This window comes from Manihot esculenta, chromosome 3 (genome assembly GCF_001659605.2).
Source record: "Manihot esculenta cultivar AM560-2 chromosome 3, M.esculenta_v8, whole genome shotgun sequence".
Classification (NCBI taxonomy): domain Eukaryota; kingdom Viridiplantae; phylum Streptophyta; class Magnoliopsida; order Malpighiales; family Euphorbiaceae; genus Manihot; species Manihot esculenta.
The window spans coordinates 27,060,249-27,081,921 of record NC_035163.2 but is presented as its reverse complement, the minus strand read 5'-3'; the positions used below and the strand labels follow the sequence as shown (position 1 = coordinate 27,081,921).

The following is a 21,673-nucleotide window of genomic DNA, read 5'->3' as shown; positions in this document are numbered from 1 at the left end:
AATTGTCAATCATAGCTGAACTTAAAAACTTAAATGATTTTATAGGCAGCAAAGAGATTTTTTTGTCTCAATAAAGGCTTCCTGGACCCCAAAGGATGTTTAAATGTCTATCCTCGCCTTGGTAGTAAAAATGATTTTGTGATATAATCGATCAAAATTATTATAAAAAATATTAATTGTGATAAAATATAAAATTAATTGCATAAAATATTAATAAATTAAAATTTTATATTCTCTTAGAAGAGGCTTTCATTCACTCATTTCTGATCAGATGAGAGATTCAATGAGGTCTAGAGAGCATCATTGCTTCATAATCATCATTGCTTACCAATCCCTCAAGTGCCCAATTTAAAAGTGCCTACCTTTTTTCACCCTCCCTCAGTTTTAGGGACAACCTTAAAGAAAGATCATCAACCATTAATCTACTTAAGTTCGCCTCTATACAAAATCCACACTTCCCTAAGCTTGCTTTCCATGCTAATCTTTTGATATTCACTCCTTAAACAGACGAGACATTCACGATTTGATTCCACCAGTTCCAAATATACACACAAAATCATAAACAATGCCTCTCATCGATTCCTACATAAAGATCTTGCAAACGCAAGTGTCAGACAGGCTTCTCACCAGGAAGGTATGAAGGAGATCCACCTTCAATTTGGTATTTCTTACGCTGGAAGATGCCGCTGAGTTTAGGCAAAAGTACTTTCTTGGAAATAGAAGTCTTCGCTTTCTCCAACTTCCGGACCTCAATAACTTTCTGCGCTGTTGGTTTTTGCTTTTGAATCTTATAATGGTGAGGAGATGATTCTAGTGACATCTCCGTCTCTGCTAGTATCCTTGATGCAGTTTCAGCTGCCTTCTTTTGCTCTCGTTCACGCCACCTTCGAAGTTCTCCCTCAACTGCCCTCTTTGCTGCTTCAGCCATCTCTGCCCTCTTCAAAGCTTCCTGAGTTGCAACCTCCATATCCTCAATCTCCTTCTGCGTTGCCTCAATCCTCTTGAAAGCCTCATTTTCACTAGCCTTCACAGCTTCTACCTGAGCCATGGCTGCTGCTACTTTCATTTCTGCCAATGTGTCGGACTCCTCCACTTTCCTGCTCAAAGCTTTGTACTCTTCTCGGGAGATTGTGATCTTGGCACCAGACTCCGAAGTTGAAGCACGAGCAGCATTAGTTTTCTCAGATAATATCTTGATCTGATCAAGCGCCCTTGTTTCTGCTGCCTTTGCTTCCTCAGCTTCTTCCAGAGCAACCCTCAATTTTTTCTCGGCTTCTTCAAGTTCAATCCTGGCTGCTTCAGCTTCCTTCTTCAATTCCTCAGCCTTGTGCTTCATTTGTTCAGCTTCTTGTCGTGCATTCTCTGCTTCTGATGATAGCTGGTGGAAAGTTGAGATCATTTCTTCAGAAGTACCTCTTGTTTTAGATTCCTCTGCAAGGGCTGCTTCTAGCTCAGCCTTGATTTTGCAGAGCTTGACATGCAAGTTCCCAGCAATTGTTTCTGTTTCTGCCTCTTTCTCCTTCAATTCAGAATGTTGCTTCTTCACATTCTCGAGTTCCAGCCTAAGAGAATCCAACAAATTTTGCAAGGAGCTTTCCTCTTCTGCTACTTTTTGCAATGACTCCTTAGCATCATCTAGCTCTGAAGTGACAGCTCTCACTGAATCTAGATCTGAAGCCTTGGCTTTTTCCATCTGCTTTTGCAGGGCATCAATCTCATTCATCGTTTCAGCCAGTTGCTTTTCAAGATTCCGGGCAAGTTCAGGATCAAACTCATTTTTCAATGCAATAAGTTTATTTGCTGATGTTTCCAGCGTAGCTTTATAAGACTGCCTCAGAACATCCTTCTCTGCAAATGTCTTTGCTTGCTCTTGCTGGGCTTGCAGAGATGCTAGCTTCACTTGCCCAATTGATTCTTGTAGCACTGAGATTTCCCTAGAAAGCTCACCAACTTTTTCTACATTTGCTTTTACTGCATTTTCTGCTTCTGCAGCTTGATTTAAGGCAGCAAGTTTTGCTTCCAAGGATGCATCACATCCCTGTCGAATCTTCCGGAGTTCTTGCTTTGCAACATCAAGTTCAGTAAACACAGTCATGTACTGTTCCCTGGCAGATTCCAAGTCCTGCTTCCTAGAACCACTGGATCCAGAAGTATCACCACTCTTCGTTTCCTCAATTTCCTTTGCCTGGTTTTTAGCAGTTTCTGTTTCTGTAATTGCTGAATCTTTAGATTCAGTGACATTTATGAGTTTTTGGGTGAGATCCTCAACTGTTCTTTTAGCCTTTTCAAGTTCAACGAGTGCTTGGGCTTTAGTTATTTCAGCATTCTTCAGCTGATCCTTTAACTTGTTCAGCTCCTTCTGCGCCAGGTGGAGCTGTGTCTCGTTGACCAAAACTCTCTTCAGTAATGAAACAAAACAAGTCAATCATGCTAACAGGAGGAATATTGAATAAAGATGTTACAAACATTAAGAATCTAAACAGCTGATCGGCAGAAACGGTTACATAACACAATCAGAATCACTATATATGCTTATTTCATTTAATTAAGTTAACGATGTTCAAGATCATCTACAGCAACAAAAAGAGATTCACTGGGATTTTCATTTCCAATAATTATGATCTTACAATAGGAAGTTTTATAGTTCACCTAGACTATAATGATGTGCATGTGCATCTCAAAAAATGTAGCACCCTTAAATCCAAGCATAGGTTTTTAAGAACACTATTGCTTTTGAAATCTGAAAGATTAGAAGTTGCATCATGTGTGATTCATTTGTCCACACAACAATCTGAAGGAAAATTGTTTGCATCGTATGCACATCATGTAACTGCAGCACTAAATACATCGGCTAAGCTCCATAGACTTATGAATGCGATAAAAGTTTAAATTATCAACATGGTGTATGGTTAATAAAAAGAAGAAATTAGACGAAACAATATAATATCTTATGATAAAAGAATCACTACTACCTCAGCAGAATGTGGTTTTGACTTCCTGATGGTTGGTTTTTCCCCAGAAAAAGTGCCCTCGTCAAAGTGTGTGACAGCATCTTTAACAGACTGAAATGGTGCACTGGTGTCAATCTCTCCCACCTCTACTTTAGGAGAATTTGAAGCACTCTGACGTTCCTTTGCACCCATTGAACTTAATTTATTTATATTTTCAAATTATCACCTGTAAAAACCAATAGACCAATAATCATTCAGAACACGCAGGAAGAAAGACACAGGTAATAATCTCAAGCTTTTGCTACATATCAAGCATCTCTTAGAAGATAGAAGCAAAAACAAATTGGAGACATGCAACACATATAAAATCAAAATCACCATATCAGTCAGCACCCTGGTGCATTTTCATCATATTCCCTACATACATTGCATTCCTTAATTCATAAAACAAGTCTATGAAAGCTCCTTCAAAATGCAAACCACGTGAATTTTACCAAGGGGAAACCCAAGTACCATCAACCATAGCTGCATTTGATTAAAATAGCTTTCATTTTTTCTCTAATACACATCTTTCCCTCAAGAGATCAAAACAGTGTCACTAGTTCATAGAACATCTAAAACCAATAAAATTTGAGTGCACTAAGCCACAAAATCAAATCAAGTCTTCAACTGATACAAAATTAGAAATCCTGATAGAAGCATGAATTCAAAATACAAAAGACCAAAAAATAAACAAGACTAGCTAGCTACAAACCTATAACAAGTTAACAACACTAACTTTGGATTTTTGTTACAAGACACTACAATCACCCACATGAAACTGCTAACTGTTAGCCAGGTGATAAGCACATGGACTAGCATGTCCATCAAGACCTAGCTTTTATATTCTTTAACTAACAAAAACAACCTGAAATCTTGTCCAAGTAAGGCTACTGGATATTTGACAAATGAACTTTACAGTCATGAAACCAAAGCATGAAAATATGATCAAACTGAAAAAATTATCCAACCAAACTCAAATCAGAATTCTTGTTCCCCAAACCCCACTAATCTGACTTTACCAATAGCTAGGTTAAAAAGATCTTAAAACTGTATGACACTGTCAGAAACAAGCTTATAGATCTCCAGAACTTATCAGGACTTTCCAGTTTCCATGAGGTTCAGAGTCGAATAAAAAGGGAATGCACTTTCCACCACATCCAATCCAATAAAGGGTGACTAGACAACAAAGGCCTCTTTTAACTTTTTATCATCTCTTTGCACCAAACCTCAGGCATTCTTCCCATCTAATGGCGTACTATTCTTAGATTAGTTTTGTGCCTCAGCATTGTTAATATTGCAATCTGGCGAGCATTTATATTTGTCCCTTTTGATTCTTAATATGGCTTCGTTTCTCACAAATACCAATATAATTTTGCATAAAAACATCATAGTTCTTGCAACAAGCTCTGGGTTCTCATAATTTCTATGCCATAATATGTTTCATGATTCCCCGACATAATTTATGCTCAGTTTCTTAGCTCTAGACGATTGAACCCAAATATTACCAAATTAGTCTCATATTTTTTATATCCAATACTTCTACATAAATAGCTCACGAATTCAAGCTCAAACCTAGCTTAAAATCGACATCTAGTGATTCGCACAAAAAAAAGACTTCTTTTAAGTTGCCATTATTACCTTATATAGAATAATTAACAAACCACATCAAAGAAAAAAAATGGAAAGGAATGAAACTAGAAGCCAGACAAAGCAAGCACCTAGAAAGAAACTGAGTTGGTTGATGTTAAGGCCTGTTTGGAGAAGAAAAGGCGAAAAGGAAAGCAGTTGAGCGTCTTAAAACCAGAAATACCAGAAAGGAAAAGAGTCTTACTCAAGAATAAACCCTAATCAAGCTCCGGAGAGAAAAACCAAGTGATCAAAATGAACAATCTTGACATCCTCACTCAAGTAGCAAATGAAAAATGATTGTTGATCATCTTCTTCATGATCTGGTCGAAGGTCTAGAAAGCGCTTTTTAGTTTTTAACCTTCGAACACAAAGACTGAAACCCACCAAGGAATCCTAAAAAACAGGAGCAGGCGAGAATCTCCAAGAAAAATTGGTAATTATTTTCTCAGCCAAGAAAGCAGTAATTTCTTAGCAAAATCTCTGATTTTTGAAATCAGAAGTCGAAAAAAGTTACCCTTTTGGGAATCGAAATGGGGAGTTGAAATGCGGGGAGAGAGAAAGAGAGAGGGTGCGAATTTTTTGAACTGTTCAGAGACAAAGTTTATATCCGGCGAATCAAGTGGAGAGAGAGAGAGGGGGCGTGAATGGATCCTCTTCGTGTCCCCGCTGTGTCGTTCCGGTTGGTTTCCAATGGGCGTTTTTTACCACTTTGTACAGCCCATCCTGTGCACAAAACTATACCGACTCTTACATGTTTTTTAAAATTATTAATTTATCCCTCTTTCAAAATCAATCTATTAAAATATTAATATATTTTATAAATAAATTATTTAATTCTTTTATAATTAATTTTATGGTAATTTTTTTTAAATACAAAAATAACTTCAATTAACCTAGGCAAGTAGGTGGGACCGGTTCGCTTATATAGGTTGTACATTTGTCCCTTAGCGAAAGTGGAAACACATCACCACCACCGTCCAAAGACAACAACTTTGACCTTGGAAAAAACAAAATCCAAAATCTAATAATTCAAAAAATAAATAAATAAATAAAAAAGAATCAAAGGGATTGATTCTGTGGATCCACCTTCACCCGCAGAAACATCAATATTACTGCCTTTTTAGCTGTTCCTTGCTTACTTTATCCCTCATCATGTTCCGCGCTTTATGTGATTATGTACTACCTATTAAATTTATAAATTTCTATTTATTATTACCTCCCTCCCAATAAGAGAGTTTCTTTTTTATTAATTTTTTTTATATCTCATTATTAGTTTTTAAAATATTTAATACTAATATATATATATAAAAATATAATTATTTAAACGATTTTTTAAATAAAATATTATAATTTTTTAATATTAAAATTATTAATTTAGATAAATAAATTTATATTTGGAGTTAATATTCAGATTTTACTTTAAAATTATAAAAATTTGTAACCATTAATTTAATTAATTAAAATAAAACCAAAATTAAGAGCATATGGAGTAAATTACAATTCGTTAGGGCGGAATCAATCCGGGAAACGTTTCCATTGGGGCATCATGAGGCCAAACATGCTTTTCACAAAAGTATTGAAAAAATGCATTTAAATACATTAAATGCTTATAAAAATACAGAATGGTACAGGTCTCATTTTCTTTACTTAATAATTTTAAATTTAAACGTTAACTAAGAGGTAGATTTTTTTTTTAGCAATGGTGTAAAATTCGAATTAATAAATTTAGTAGCTTTAATATCGAATGATATATATATAAATAAAAAAAAGGAAAAAAAAGGAAGAAAAAGAAGGAAAGAGAGGAAGGAAAGCGCCAAAGGGGAAAAAAAAAAAAAAGACAAGCAAACAGTGCCAAAAGCATTAATTTCTCCGGTTTTCCTTATTTTCATCGGATAGAAGGCTTATTGCCGATTTTGTTAACGTTTATTTTGTGTTTTTTATGTTTTTTTCACTTGCCTGTAGGCATGGAAGACCTTTTCTTTCTTGTTTTGTGATTTTTTTTTTTCTTTCAATGGAATTGCTCTCTCGCTTACTAGACTGGAGTAGTTTTTATTTTTATATTTGGCAGATCGTAATGATTTAGTTATAAATTATATTTCTGCTTGTGATATTATAATTTAATTTTTTTTTATAAAATTTTATACATAATGAGATAGTAATTTAAAATTATCACCATCACCTTTAATAATTTACACATCTCAAAACATAGCCATTATAAATTTTATCATTTCACTTTATAAGAGTATTCGTCTCTTAATTATCTGATTGCATATATAAAGACTTAAATTCTTTTTAATTTTTTAGCGTACTTTTCTTCTTTAAATATTTCTAAAAAGTTAAATTTTAGTATAAAATTTTACAATATTCTGTTACCATTTTATTGATCCGAAAGTGAAAGGTTAAAGAAGACTTTGGAGCATCTCATGAGTTTGGGTTGATTTGATTTATTTTAAATTTTTAATTAATTTAATTAATTTAATTTGATTTAATTTCTTTAAATTGCGGGATTGGACTGGTTCATATGTAATTGGGTTTATATGTAATTGGGCTATTTTTGGATCACAATTTTGCCTTAGAGACTTGTGAAAATACAACATGCATCAATAAAAAAAATTAAATCAAAATATTAATAAAAAATAAATAGATAATCGTATTATATGGTGATGAGTTTAAAGGGTGAACAGCCTCCCAATTTCAGCCCATTCTTAAACTACATAAATTGCAATTTAAGAATTTATAAAAGTTGAATCGAATCAAATTATAAAAAAAAATCTATTTAAATGTAATTAATTTGATTTGATTTAATTAATTAAATTTTTTATATTCTTTTACTTTTAAAATTTTAAAATTTAATTGACATATGTTAATTTTAATTAATTTTAATTTTTTATATTATTAAAATGATATAGTGATTTAATTCAACTTAATTTTAATTCTTAAAATAATTAATTATTTTAATTTAGTTGGATTTTAATAAAGAAAAAATAAAAAATTGAACCCCTGATTACTTAACAGTATTATAATTTTTTATAATATAAAAAAAAATTTCCTCTTTAGCCTTTAAATTATAAATAATTAACTAATTTGTCTCTGAATTATAACATTTTTATTCTTAAGATTTAATTTTGTCAAAATCTAAAATTTTTTACAAAAAATTTATATTAAGTCAATGATTTCTACTTGGTAGAAAGAGAATAAATATAATCTCAAAAATATCCTTATCAATAAAAAATTACTATTTAGTCTCTATAATATATAAAAACTCGCTACTTAATTTCAATTTTAAAAAATATATTAAAATATTTCTGATATTTTAAAAAGTCTATTAATTAGTTCATCTAATAATTTTATCATTAAATATTCTTCGATTTAGTCTCCATAATTTAAAAAAAATTATTAGTTGATCCATCAAATTATTAAAAAATTTATTAATTAATCCCTCCATATTAGAGGTATTTTAGATTTTTTTCTAATATTCTACGATTTAGTCCCTATAATTTTAAAAAAATATTAATTGATCTATCAAATTATTAAAAAATTTATTAATTAGTCCCTTAATATCAGTATTTTAGATTTTTTTACAATACTTAATAACATTTCAAATAGCCCACAATGAACAGTGAAGTAAATGATATCACAAAAATAATTTTTATTGAATTTTAATTTTTTATTTTTAATAATTTAAATTTTATATATTGTTATTTTTATTGTCATTAGATTTAAATTTTTAATTTATTAAAATTTTTATTTGTTTATAGAGATTGAGTTTGAGGTTTTTTTTATTGAATTTGATGAAATTAAATTTTGATTAAAGTGTTGAATTTGAAAAATAAATGGATAAATCTGTTAATTATATAATATTTTAGAAATGAAAATATATTTTTTTTTCAATTTTTTGAAAGAGACTTATAAATTTGTAAAAATTAAATTTCAGGAACTAAAGTGTTGAGTTATAAAAATGGTAATTCGATTATTTTTTATATCATTAACGATATTTTTAATGAAAAAACTTTTAATTTTAAAAGAAATTTAATTTCATAGACGAAAATGTTAGATTCTAAAATTAAGTTAATGAATCTATTAATCATGTTATAGGTGATAATCAAAAATGTAATTTTTTTTTATAAAAAATTAAATTTTAAATAAAATTAAAATATTTTAATAAAATCATAAAATATTTAAAATAAATATAAAAAATGAACTCACCAAATCAAATTAATTTGATTTAAATTATTTTTTATTTATTTTAATTCAATTTAATTTTACAAATATTTAAATTTTAATTTAATTTTAAATTAAACTAATTAAATATTAATTTTTAAATATAATATTACAAATTAATTGATTTAATTTGATTTTATTAATTTTTTATTAAAATTCAATTAAAATAATTATAATTTTTAAAAATAAAAATTAAATTATTATAAATATAAAATTAAATTAAATTTTAAATTAATTCAACTCAATCAATTATTTCACCGAGCCTTTCAGAAAATTCAAAAGAAAAGATGAGGATTGAATCTGGCTCTGTCATTTGCAGCGACACACCACTTGTCAATAGCCTGGTATATGAGTGCTAAAAGAACGCACGTGTAGGCCAAAATGCGAATGCAAACGAGCTATAAATGTTAGCTACCTGCGGCCGATAATCAAAGTAGGTAAAGTCTGAATATTGGAGAGCTATGGCAGCCACGCAGCAGGAGGAAGCACGTCATGCACGCCAACCGATCAGAGATGAAGATGAAGGGAAGAAGGCGGAGAGGAATAATAACCATGGAGCATCAGGAAACGATGATCATATAATTGTAGATTGCCACAAAATTGATGATGGATTAGGTGATGTGTCGGGCATTTTTTTTTCAAGTTAAAAAAAAAAAATCTCAAATACTAAGAAAAAATTTTTCAAATCAAAATAAAAAGTAACTCTACTATACTTTACAAATGCGTTAAAGCTTACTTCGCTTTTAAAGTGAGGTGGAAAAAACTAATTAAAAAAGTATAATTTAAATATATTATTATATTTTTATGCAGTGGTCCTGTAAAATTAAATATAGATGAAGAACTTTTTTCTACTATATTTTTTTTAATTCGTTAATAATATCTAATCGTTTTTTTATTACAGTATTATCTGTTTCTATAATTTAAATTCATACGTACGGATATATCAGAATTTATCTCCACATCAGATGGTCATTTAATTCTCTCGGTGCGTATACAGACAGGGCTGTAAAATGATCCGGTCTGCTCTCATTTCTTTGCTTACATCACCAGACTAAACTTTCTTTGAAAAGGGCCTACGCGTGAAGTCTATCCAGTCTGATTTCGCGATTAAATTGAAACGCGCAATCTAAACTGGTTCACTTCAAAAAGGATTTAGTGAACTTTAAGCTGTCCTTCCTTATTAGAATCTAATGTTTTAGGGTCGATTTGCCCTTACCTCCAGATATAGAAGGCCGATAATGATTACATAAATCTCTAAAATAAATTATAATTGCATGGTTCGAGAATCATTATCTTCAAAACATTGTACTCTATTAATTTAAATTATAAATTTAATTTTTATTTAATTAATTATTATATTTTATTAATTTAATTTATTTAATTATATATTAAATTTATAAAATATAATTATAAAAATTATATTATTATTAATATTAATATTAATTAATTTAAATGATTTGAAATATAATATTATGTTTATTAATTTATTTTATTAATTTATATAATTTAATTAATTATATATTAAATTGATAAAAATTATATTAATATTATTATAAATATTAATTATTTTAATTTATTTACAATAAAACATTATCTCTTTTATATTTATCATTTTATTTTATTATTTTTATTATAATTAATTAGGTAAACTGCAATTTAGTACCTCTGATTTAGTGAAATATAACCTTTCGTCCATCTGTTTTAAAAAAATCTTTAATTTAATCCTTTACATTTAAAAAAACTACAAAATAGTCCCTACCGTCAAATTTTCGGTTAACCTTCTATTTATTTTAATGAAAATGACTAAACTACCCTTTAAGTAAAAAAACTCAACCAAAAAGTATTCACTCCATCCCAACAGAGGAGGAGGAGGAGGAGGAGGAGGAGGAGGAGGAGGAGGAGGAGGAGGACGACGACGACGACGACGAGGATGAGGAGAAAAGGAAGAAGAGGATCGGGAGGAGGAGGAGGAGGAGGAGGAGGAGGAAGAGGAGGAGGAGGAGGAGGAAGAAGAGGATCGGGAAAAAAAGGAGAAGGATGAGGAGAAAATGGTAGTTTAGTCATTTTTATTAAAATAAATGGAAGGTTAACCGAAAATTTGACGGTAGGGACTATTTTGCAATTTTTTTAAATGTGAAGGATTAAATTGAAGGTTTTTTAAAATAGAGAGACGAAATGTTGTATTTTATTAAATCAGAGGGACTAAATTGCAGTTTATCCTAATTAATTTATAAATATTTAATATAAATATTTATAAATTACAAAAATTATAAAAAATTTAAAATTTATTTTATTTCATATTTTTATTAATAATTTTCTCTATTCTCTCTTATTCCTCTCAAAATACTCTATAAATATTAATTTTTAATATTTGCATGAACTCCATAAATATTAATAGCCAAAAGTGAAGATACAAACGCGACTGTGGCCACATAAACTCACCGTCCACAGAAAATAAGGGACATGTAATATTATTTTTTGATTTTATTATTTATATATATATTAACTTATTTTTATTATATTTCATTATTTTTAAGTATTTATCTATATTTTTTTATTTAATTTTTTATAATTTTTACATTGATAAATATAATTAATAAAATAAATTATATATATTCTTAGCATTAATTAATACATTTGTAAAATAAATTGTATTAATACATTTATATATATCCTTAGCATTAATTAAATTATATAAATTAATAAAATAAATTGATAAATATAATTTTATATTATAAATAATTTAAATTAATTAATATTAATATTAATATTAATATAATTTTTATAATTATATTTTATAAATTTAATATATAATTAATTAAATTAAATTAATAAAATAAAATAAAATAATTAATTAAATAAAAATTAATTAATATTAATATAATTTTTATAATTATATATTATAAATTTAAAATATAATTAAATAAATTAAATTAATAAAATATAATAATTAATTAAATAAAAATTAAATTTATAATTTAAATGAATTACGACCGTCCTTTTAAACGCGATAATATATTTAAATTATTTTTTTTAATTTTTTAATTATTTTTTTTAACAGACGTTATAAATGTGATAAACTTAAAATGCGGTAGGTTTTATGGCACTTAAAAAATACGATAAAATTCTATCCTCAGAAAAATCTTTTTTAATTAAAATTTGAGAATTTTTTTCTTTTTTAACTTAAAAAAAGCAAAAAGCCCTAATGTGTCCGAGTGCCATGGAATTACCCAGCAAGTTGAACACTTCAAGTGTCCACATGGACATCAACAAGGTTTCGCAACGCAGGATACTTAACAACTTTATATGTAAAATCCTCCTTTCTATTAATTCATTACTCTTCTATAAACAGATAGATTTAGTTTGTGAAATTCAATGGTTTTGGTAAATTTATGTATGACATATGAGATTGTAATATAAAATTTTCTAAATTTAAACTATTCTTATGCTTGTGGAACCATCTTATGATTGCATGATTATTCCCACTTTGTCAATCACATCATGCTATATATTGGAATTTTTTTCACGATTTCTTTTTTTTTTTTTAATAAAAGGGTAAAGTTCACTTATTTATTTGTTTAAAAATATTATTTTGTTTGAATTAGGAGCACAGAAAATGAAAGTTTTCTCCTTTGTTGTAATGCAATTCAATAAAAGACAACTGCAAGTGGCATGTAATTGTCATTGTCAACTACTCATGATAAATCAAACTCATTACTTCAGATTGATTATTTAATTAAATCAAACCATTTAGTTATTTAGTTTGATTTTAAAACCTTGATCTAAATCCAATATTCTATGAACATGTGGTATTCTGGTCCACTAAAACAGCCTAAAAATAAACAAATAAATAATAAGACAGCTTACAAGACTGCATCCATTCTCATAAGAACTAACAAGCAGAGATGAGAACCTGACCCAAGAGCAAAAAAGGGAAAGATGGCAAGTGATGATCATCAGCATCTTCCTCTGTTTGAAACAAGAAGAGCTAGAGGAAGGATCATCTATAGAGTCTTTGCAGCTACTGTGTTTACAGGCATATGTTTGATATGGGCTTATAGATTGAGTTACATACCAAGAAAAGGAGAAGATGGCAGATGGGTTTGGCTTGGATTGCTTGCTGCTGAGCTTTGGTTCGGTCTTTACTGGGTCGTCACCCAGGCTCTCAGATGGAACCAAGTCTATAGGCTCACCTTCAAGGACAGGCTATCTCACAGGTTAGTTTCTCTTTTATGTGCATCTCACTGTTATTTTACATTACAAGTCCGATCTAGTTTAGACAAGCTGTGTATAATCCTATTGATAGGTATGAGAATGAGTTGCCTGGAGTGGATATATTTGTGTGCACGGCAGATCCCACAATAGAGCCGCCTGTAATGGTGATAAACACCGTTTTATCGGTTATGGCTTATGATTATCCATCGGAAAAACTTGGGATCTATCTCTCCGATGATGGTGGGTCACAACTTACGTTTTTTGCTCTCTTGGAAGCATGTAAGTTTGCAAGATATTGGATACCTTATTGCAAAAAATTCAACGTGGGACCACGTTCACCTGCTGCTTATTTTGTCTCTGTCTCTGGTCAACATGATTCCGGTCTCTCTCAGGATTTGGACGCCATCAAGGTATTAATTCTTTTATGACAAAGTATGTACTTATCCAATTAAATAATTACTAAAATTGTAATTTAATAAATATTTAAATATATAAAAATTATAATAATTAAATATAAATTATACACTATTAATAATTTATAAAAAAAATAAAAATATTTTTTATTGTTTAATTATAATTTTAAAAAACATAGAAAAGTAATAAATTCATGCATACTGATGTTATAAAATTCATAAAGTGCAAAAATTATATTTAATTTTTTTTTGAAAAATAAATGAATTAAGTTTTACTAATTTAATTTTATTAGTACTTCCTAATTAATATATGCGTAAAAGTGTTTTGTTGCAGAAATTATACGAAGAAATGGAGCAGAGGATTGAAGCCGCAACAAAGCTAGGTGGAATTCCTGAAGAAGCCAGCCTTCAGCACAAAGGATTTTCACAATGGGATCCCTACTCTTCACCTAGCAACCATGACACCGTCCTTCAAGTAATTAATATTTTCATGTCTTAAAATTTTGTGAAATTAATTCAGTTTTATGTTTTATTTATTTATTTTAAATAAAAATAAAAATCTAACTTTAAAAAATTAAAATTTTATAAAATAAAATAGTAAATTTCATTTTAAACGAAATTTATCTGATGAACAATTGAATTGTTTGATATTTGAATTTCCATCTTTTTGCCAGATTTTGATAGACGGGAAAGATCCAAATGCCACAGACATTGATGGGTGTCGATTGCCTACTCTAGTATACCTAGCCAGAGAGAAGAGACCTCAACATCATCACAATTTCAAAGCTGGGTCCATGAATGCATTGGTGAGTTTATGCATCCATATCATTGCCTGTGCTAAACGTGGAAAGAAAATTCTTCTTCTTCGTTTTTAGGATGCGCCGATTGCTTGGAAGCTCATTTCTTTCCTTGATTTTGTGTGTGGTTCGATATTTGCAGATAAGGGTTTCGTCAAAGATCAGCAATGGGCAGATTATTCTCAATCTAGATTGTGATATGTACTCAAACAATTCGCAGTCCGTGAGGGATGCTCTCTGCTTCTTCATGGATGAAGAAAACGGCCATGAAATTGCTTTTGTTCAATTCCCACAGAATTTCGAAAATGTTACCAAGAATGAATTGTATGGTTCAATGCGAGTAATTGGCAATGTAAGCTCAATTTTCATATTTACATCTCAGTGTTCTTATTGTTTTGTTATGTTAATTTGTATGATTTTTTCGCTTCTCTCTGATCATGAAGGTGGAATTCCATGGCGTGGATGGTTTTGGGGGTCCTCTGTATGTTGGAACTGGGTGCTTCCACAGGAGAGATGCTCTCTGTGGAAGGAAATTCACAAAGGATAGTAAAATTGAATGGAAGAGAGATAATGATCATAAGAGACTACAGAGTACACAAGAATTAGAAGATGAAACAAGGCCTCTTGCAAGCTGTACTTACGAGCAAAACACTCAATGGGGAGATCAGGTCTGTGAGCTCTCTGTTTAATTTCACTTCTAAACTTGGCAATGCAAATCTTACAAACTTCATTGAGACTAATGAGTTGAATATATGATCACAGATGGGATTGAAATATGGGTGCCCAGTTGAAGATGTAATTACTGGGTTGTCAATCCAATGCAAAGGTTGGAAATCAGCTTTTTTCAATCCAGAAAGGGAAGCATTCCTAGGGGTTACAGGAACCACCTTGCCTCAGATAATAGTGCAGCATAAAAGATGGTCTGAAGGTGATTTTCAGATTTTGCTTTCCAAGTATAGCCCTTTATGGTATGGGTTTGGAAAAATTTCCATTGGCCTTCAACTTGGCTATTGCAGCTATTGCCTCTGGGCTCCAAACTGCCTGGCAACACTTTATTACACCATTATTCCTTCACTTTATCTCCTGAAGGGCACATCCTTGTTTCCCCAGGTGCATGTTCTCACTATTTGCTTCAACTATGTCACAAATTTTTGCTTCTGGCTTCTGGGTATGCAACTTGTAATTTTGTTTCTTTTTGGGTTGGCTTCAGGTCTCAAGCCCCTGGTTCCTACCATTTGCTTATGTGATATCTGCTAAGTACATTTACAGCCTGCTTGAATTCATGTGGTCTGGGGGCACAATCCTTGGCTGGTGGAATGAACAACGAATATGGCTATATAAAAGGACAACCTCCTACCTCTTTGCCTTCATTGATACAATTTTATTGAAGTTAGGATTTACTGATTCAACATTCATAATCTCTGCCAAAGTTGTGGATGAAGATGTGTTTGAAAGATATGAGAAAGAGATAATGGAGTTTGGAACTTCGTCTCCAATGTTCATCTTAGCTACTCTTGGCATGCTGAATGCTTTCTGCTTCATTGGAGTGGTGAAGAGAGTGATCATGGTTGACGACATTTATAGAATCTATGAGACAATGCCTTTGCAAATTCTTCTTTGCGGTGTTTTGGTTCTCGTCAACTGGCCTTTATATCAAGGCCTTTTCCTGAGAAAGGACAAGGGCAAGTTGCCAAGTTCTATAGCAGTTCAATCATTTGTATTAGCTCTTGCTGTTTGCACCAGCTTCTCTGTTATGTCCTGATTTTTTTTTCTTTTTTTGAAAGAATTATGATATGGATTAATTATTACTTATTATTTATATTCAAAATCAAACCCAAGACTTCTTTTGTCCATATATATTCACTTATCTGATAGATTAGATTTGGGTTTATTATATTTACTTTTCATTTGTTATTATAAAATTTTAATTTAAGTTTTTCTCAATTAATTGCAAGTATATTATTCTTTAAAATTTTAAATTATTATATTATTTTTAAAATTTAAAATTATTGAATTCAAAACTTTAAATTGTTAAATTCCTTTAAATTGTCAAATTTAAATAAACCTATTTTAATAATTATTTATAAAAATATATAAAAACATTAATTATATTAGAAATATTATTAGTAATTTTATAATATTTATTTAATAATATATCCTGTTAGTTCAACAACGATTGACTCTTAAACTCACCATAAATAAATAAAATAAATATTTTAAATTTGTCTATTTAGATAAGTAAGAATAATGAGTGATTATTACTTATTTGTTTTATTATTGTGGAAATTTTATGTCATTTCACTATGAAGGTAGACTTTTATAATTAAACATTCGTTTTATGCAAAATAATTTATAGAAATATTTCCTTTTTAGAAATATTATTTAATTAAATAATTTATTTTTTAATTACTTAATTATAATTTAAAAAATAAAAAAATATTTATATTTATACAGCGCAATAATCATCTAATGTAGAGCATATGCTGACACTTAGAATAAAATTATATAATAAGAGTCTAATTAGAAGATACTCGATATTATCGAAAGAAAAAAAGATATGGACATTTCAAATTTCAACTTTTCATCTAGAGTTGCCCTCTCAATTATGGTATAAAACTCAACGGAAAATTATCGTTAGATGATACAATCTAACAAATTTTCGTTATACCTATAATCATGAAATTTTCTATTTATTTATTGGCCAACCTATAATCGCAAAATCTCCTATCTATTTACTGGCCGACACACTATCGAATTATCAGGTGATAATTAATTATATCTTCTCACAATATAAGAGTTCAGGATCACAAAGATTAAAATATATAATATTTGTACAATTACTCTTAAATATAAAATATTACATTACATTCGCCATTTATTAATTTATTGATTTGAGTATTAAAGTGACTGTTATAAATATCAATTACTTCACTTTCTTTTTCTCAGAGATTGATAGTATAATTATGTTTCAATCATATTAAATATATGTTACATATTATAGTATTTGTAAAATGTTTGAAATAAAAAAAATGATTTTTTTAAAAAAATATTTTTCATTTACTTATTCTTCTGAGTTTTCTAAATCTCAAAAAATGTTAAAATATTTTTCAATAAATAAATGGAATCACATACAATTTTTTATTTATATTTTTCTTGTATTATGTTTATACCATTATATAAGATACCCTTCTACTATTATTTTATTTGAAATTAACTTATTAAATTCTTAAATTAAAATTATAATTTATAAAATCGTAATAATCAAATATAAATTAATCCTATCACCAATAATTTATAAAATAATAAAATTAAAATTAATAAAATAAAAATAATTTTGACATATAATAAGATTCAAAGTACTAAGTGTGAGTAATTATGATTTTTTTTAATAAGTTGTGGATAATATAATATGTGGCCACCATTCTTCTCTTTTTTTTTTTTTCTTAACTTTTCATGGGCAAAAAAAAAAAAAGATAAAAATTATGAGTGCAGATCATTTAGAAAGAATTAAACAGAGAGATGGAAAGAGAGCAATACATCCCATTATTTGAAACAAAAGAAGCTAAGGCATGGCTCTTTTACAGGCTCTTCTCTGTAACTGTGTTTCTTGCTGTATGCTTCATATGGGTTTACAGAATCACTAACTTACCAAAAAATGGAGAAGATGGCAGATGGGTTTGGATTGGACTGCTTGCAGCTGAGTTATGGTTCGGTCTTTACTGGCTCATCACTCAAGCTCTCAGGTGGAACCCAGTCTTCAGGTCCACCTTCAAGGACAGGCTCTCTTGGAGGTACAAGGAAGAGTTGCCTGGAGTAGATATATTTGTATGCACAGCAAATTTCAAGATAGAGCCGCCGATAATGGTGGTGAATACGGTGTTATCGGTTTTGGCTTATGATTATTCACCGGAAAAACTTAGTGTGTATCTGTCGGACGATGGTGGATCAGATCTTACGTTTTATGCTCTCTTGGAGGGTTCCGAGTTTGCCAGACATTGGATACCATATTGTAAGAAGTTCAAGGTGGAACCAAGGTCTCCTGCTGCTTATTTTACTGATTCTAAATCTTGTATGGATCTTTCTCATCATAGTGAGGCGTCCCTAGCTATTAAGGTAATGATTTATTATTAGTAAGGGATTAAAGATTAGAATCTTATTTACTATTTGTTAGGGATTGTGGATTAGAATATGAAATTTTTTAAATTTATTTAGATCTATTTATTATTAGACTAAATTTATGAGTGTAAAATAAATTATAATTTCTAAATAATTTTAAAATTTTTTATATATATATTTTATTTATAAGTTTAAATTTACTAATTTTGATAGATTGTAAAATATTTTTTTTAAAAAAAATTTAAAAAATCTTACATATAGATTCTTTTAAATTCAAATTTTATAATTTTTTTAAAAAACATTACAATTACTCTGTAAAACATTTTTATTTTTAAATAAGAGTAATCAATATATAAAATATAAAAATTTAGTTGAAGATCGACGATAAAAAAAAATATGTTTACATTAATGATAAAGGTTTAAATTAATTTAATTTATAATTATAATGAAAGTTTAATAGGAAATTATATTCATAATTTTTTTAAAAAAAATTCACATTAGACATATTTTTTCCTCTTATTCGAAATAAAAAATTTCACAAAATTTAATTTGATTATTTTAATTTAAAAAAATTATTTTGAAATAAATAAAAATCATGTAAAAAATAATAAAAATTCATTTAATATTTTTTTATTAAAAGAAAATTTTCCAACACTATTTAGAGAATATATATATATATATATATATAAGAAACAAACTTTGAAGAGACGCAGTGAGAAATTGGAAGTATAAGCTATTTCGTTGCAGAAATTATATGAAGAAATGAAAGAGCGAATTGCAAGTGCAACCAAGCTAGGTCGAATCCCTGAAGAACAACGCTCCAAACATGAAGGATTTTCACAGTGGGATTCATACTCCTCACGGCTAGACCATGACACTATCCTTCAAGTAATGTTTTTTTTTTTTTCTTTTCCAACTTGCATGAGTTTAATTCCCATCAAGTATAATTGTAGTCGTGGTGTTCGATGTTTGTACTTCCACTTTGTTTGACAGATTCTGATAGATGGGAAAGATCCAAATGCCAAAGACATTGATGGGTGTGCTTTGCCTACTTTGGTATACCTTGCTAGAGAGAAGAGACCCCAACATCCACACCATTTCAAAGCTGGAGCTATGAATGCCTTGGTAACTAATTTATCTGCATGTACCCATATACTCTTTGTTAGATTCTGGTCATGTTTGTTCGTCAAGATCATTTATTTGCCTTTTTTTGGTCTACTATGCAGATTAGAGTGTCATCAAAGATCAGCAATGGACCGATTATTCTCAATCTTGACTGTGATATGTACTCAAACAATTCATTATCCGTTCACGATGCACTTTGCTTCTTCTTGGATGAAGAGAAAAGCCATGAAGTTGCTTTTGCACAATACCCACAACACTTCGAAAATATTACCAAGAATGATGTTTACAGCAACTCTTTACGAGTGGGTTTCAATGTAAGCGCAGACAAGTGTATATATATTTAAACTGATCAGTCATGTGTTAGAGTTTCATAATTCGTCCTGCTTCTTTGCTAAATGTTGGCAATTTTTAAAGGTGGAATTCCATGGTTTGGATGGTTTTGGAGGCCCTCCATATTGTGGAACTGGCTGCTTTCAGAGGAGAGATGTTCTGTGTGGAAGGAAATTCACTAAAGATAGCAAATTTGAATGGAAGAACGATGATGATCATAAGAGACTAAGGAGCATACTGGAATTAGAACAAGAAACAAAGTCTCTTGCAAGCTGTACTTACGAGCAAAACACTCAATGGGGCAAAGAGGTCTATCAGCAATTAATCTCCATTAATTTCTTTATGAAATTCTACTCTAACAAAAAGAATGTTGGATTGCAGATGGGTCTGAGATACGGGTGTCTGCTCGAAGACGTGATTACTGGCTTGTCAATCCATTGCAGAGGATGGAAATCAGTGTATATCAATCCAGAAAGGAAGGCATTCATCGGTCTGGCTCCAACTACCTTGTCTCAGACACTGGTGCAGCACAAGAGATGGGCTGAAGGTGCTTTCCAGATTTTGTTTTGCAATTATAGCCCTTTATCGTATGCCCGTGGAAAGATTAGCTTTGGCCTGCAACTAGGTTATTGCTACTATTGTTTCTGGTGTCCATCCAGCATTCCAGTACTCTGTTACTGTATATTCCCTTCGCTTTATCTCCTTAAAGGCATATCCTTGTTCCCACAGGTATATATATATGTGTGTGTGCGTTCTCTTATATCAATTACGAATTTTCTTACAAACCTTTGATTTTGTGAATGCATCTATAATCTAACTATTCAAAATTTTTTGTTGTTTTTTCAGATCTCGAGCCCATGGATCCTACCTTTTGCTTATGTAATAGCTACTCGATACATTTATAGCCTAGCTGAATTCCTATGGTCTGGTGGCACAATCCTTGGCTGGTGGTGTGAACAAAGAATGTGGTTATATAAAAGAACAAGCTCCTTCTTCTTTGGATTCATTGACACCATTTTGAAGATGCTAGGATTCACTGAATCAACATTTGTAGTCACTGCAAAATTTACCGATGAAGATGTATTAAAAAGGTACGAGAAAGAGATGATGGAATTTGGAGATTCCTCTCCAATGTTCGCCATCTTAGCAACACTTGCAATGCTCAATCTCTTCTGCTTTATTGGAGTTGTGAATAAAGTGATCATGAATGGCGATGTTTTTAGTCTTTACAAGACTATGCCTTTGCAAACTCTTCTCTGCATTGCTTTGGTTCTCATCAACTTGCCTCTGTATCAGGGCCTTTTCCTGAGGAATGACAACGGCAAGTTGCCAAGTTCTCTAGCTTTCAAATCATTTGTTGTAGCTCTTCTTGCTTCCTCTAGCTTCACTCTCCTATATTGATTCTCTTCCTTGTGGCTATTTACAAGTTCTGTAATTTACTGATATTTAATGTTTTCTATTTTCTATTTCTTGAGACAGTAAAAAATTAAGTTGAGATTATGCAAATATATAGTTTCTAGTTCTAGTTTTCCCTGTGCAAAATATTATATTCGTAGTAATTAGTTCTAATTAACCATCGTTAATTATTTACATAATTGGAAGTTACTGTTAGATGATGATGTGATAACTAATTCTATTTTCTGACAACATAAAAATTAATAATCACAAAAATTAAATTACATAATTTTTGTATATTACTCATGAGTTTAAAATATTATATTACAATTGTTTTTTATTCGTTTATTTATTTCACCGTCGGAATGGCCCTTATAAATATCCATCAACTCGCTTTTTTTTTTCTTATAAGAATAATTAGTGGCAGTATATTTATATT

The 21,673-nt window shown here is 29.9% G+C and overlaps 3 protein-coding genes across 5 annotated transcripts; 2 read left to right on the top strand and 1 right to left on the bottom strand.

The window, feature by feature from the left end:
• Positions 1-284: 284 nt before the first annotated feature.
• Positions 285-5,310, bottom strand: LOC110611385 (WEB family protein At5g55860). Of its 2 annotated transcripts, none has more exons than XM_021751681.2 (3): positions 4,712-4,727; positions 2,973-3,177; positions 285-2,398 (listed from the first exon to the last, which is right to left on the bottom strand). In XM_021751681.2, the coding sequence occupies exons 2-3, from the start codon at positions 3,141-3,143 to the stop codon at positions 611-613; spliced, it is 1,959 nt and encodes a 652-aa protein (XP_021607373.1). In that variant the 5' UTR covers positions 3,144-3,177; positions 4,712-4,727; the 3' UTR covers positions 285-610. The 2 variants fall into 2 exon arrangements, with proteins under 2 accessions (XP_021607373.1, XP_021607371.1); XM_021751679.2 differs by lacking the exon at positions 4,712-4,727 and adding an exon at positions 4,825-5,310 and having other exon boundaries at positions 397-2,398.
• Positions 5,311-12,700: 7,390 nt separating this feature from the next.
• On the top strand, positions 12,701-16,121 carry LOC110612031 (cellulose synthase-like protein E1). 2 transcript variants are annotated; one of them, XM_021752666.2, is made up of 8 exons: positions 12,701-13,060; positions 13,150-13,468; positions 13,806-13,946; positions 14,146-14,277; positions 14,411-14,620; positions 14,712-14,936; positions 15,031-15,378; positions 15,479-16,121. In XM_021752666.2, exons 1-8 carry the CDS (start codon positions 12,783-12,785, stop codon positions 16,028-16,030), a joined length of 2,205 nt encoding a protein of 734 aa, XP_021608358.1. In that variant the 5' UTR covers positions 12,701-12,782; the 3' UTR covers positions 16,031-16,121. The 2 variants fall into 2 exon arrangements, with proteins under 2 accessions (XP_021608358.1, XP_021608359.1); XM_021752667.2 differs by lacking the exon at positions 12,701-13,060 and having other exon boundaries at positions 13,294-13,468; positions 13,793-13,946.
• Positions 16,122-17,740: 1,619 nt separating this feature from the next.
• LOC110611221 (cellulose synthase-like protein E1) lies at positions 17,741-21,364 on the top strand. The gene is made up of 7 exons (XM_021751409.2): positions 17,741-18,381; positions 19,132-19,272; positions 19,378-19,509; positions 19,611-19,823; positions 19,924-20,148; positions 20,221-20,568; positions 20,686-21,364. Exons 1-7 carry the CDS (start codon positions 17,788-17,790, stop codon positions 21,238-21,240), a joined length of 2,208 nt encoding a protein of 735 aa, XP_021607101.1. The 5' UTR covers positions 17,741-17,787; the 3' UTR covers positions 21,241-21,364.
• Positions 21,365-21,673: the final 309 nt, after the last annotated feature.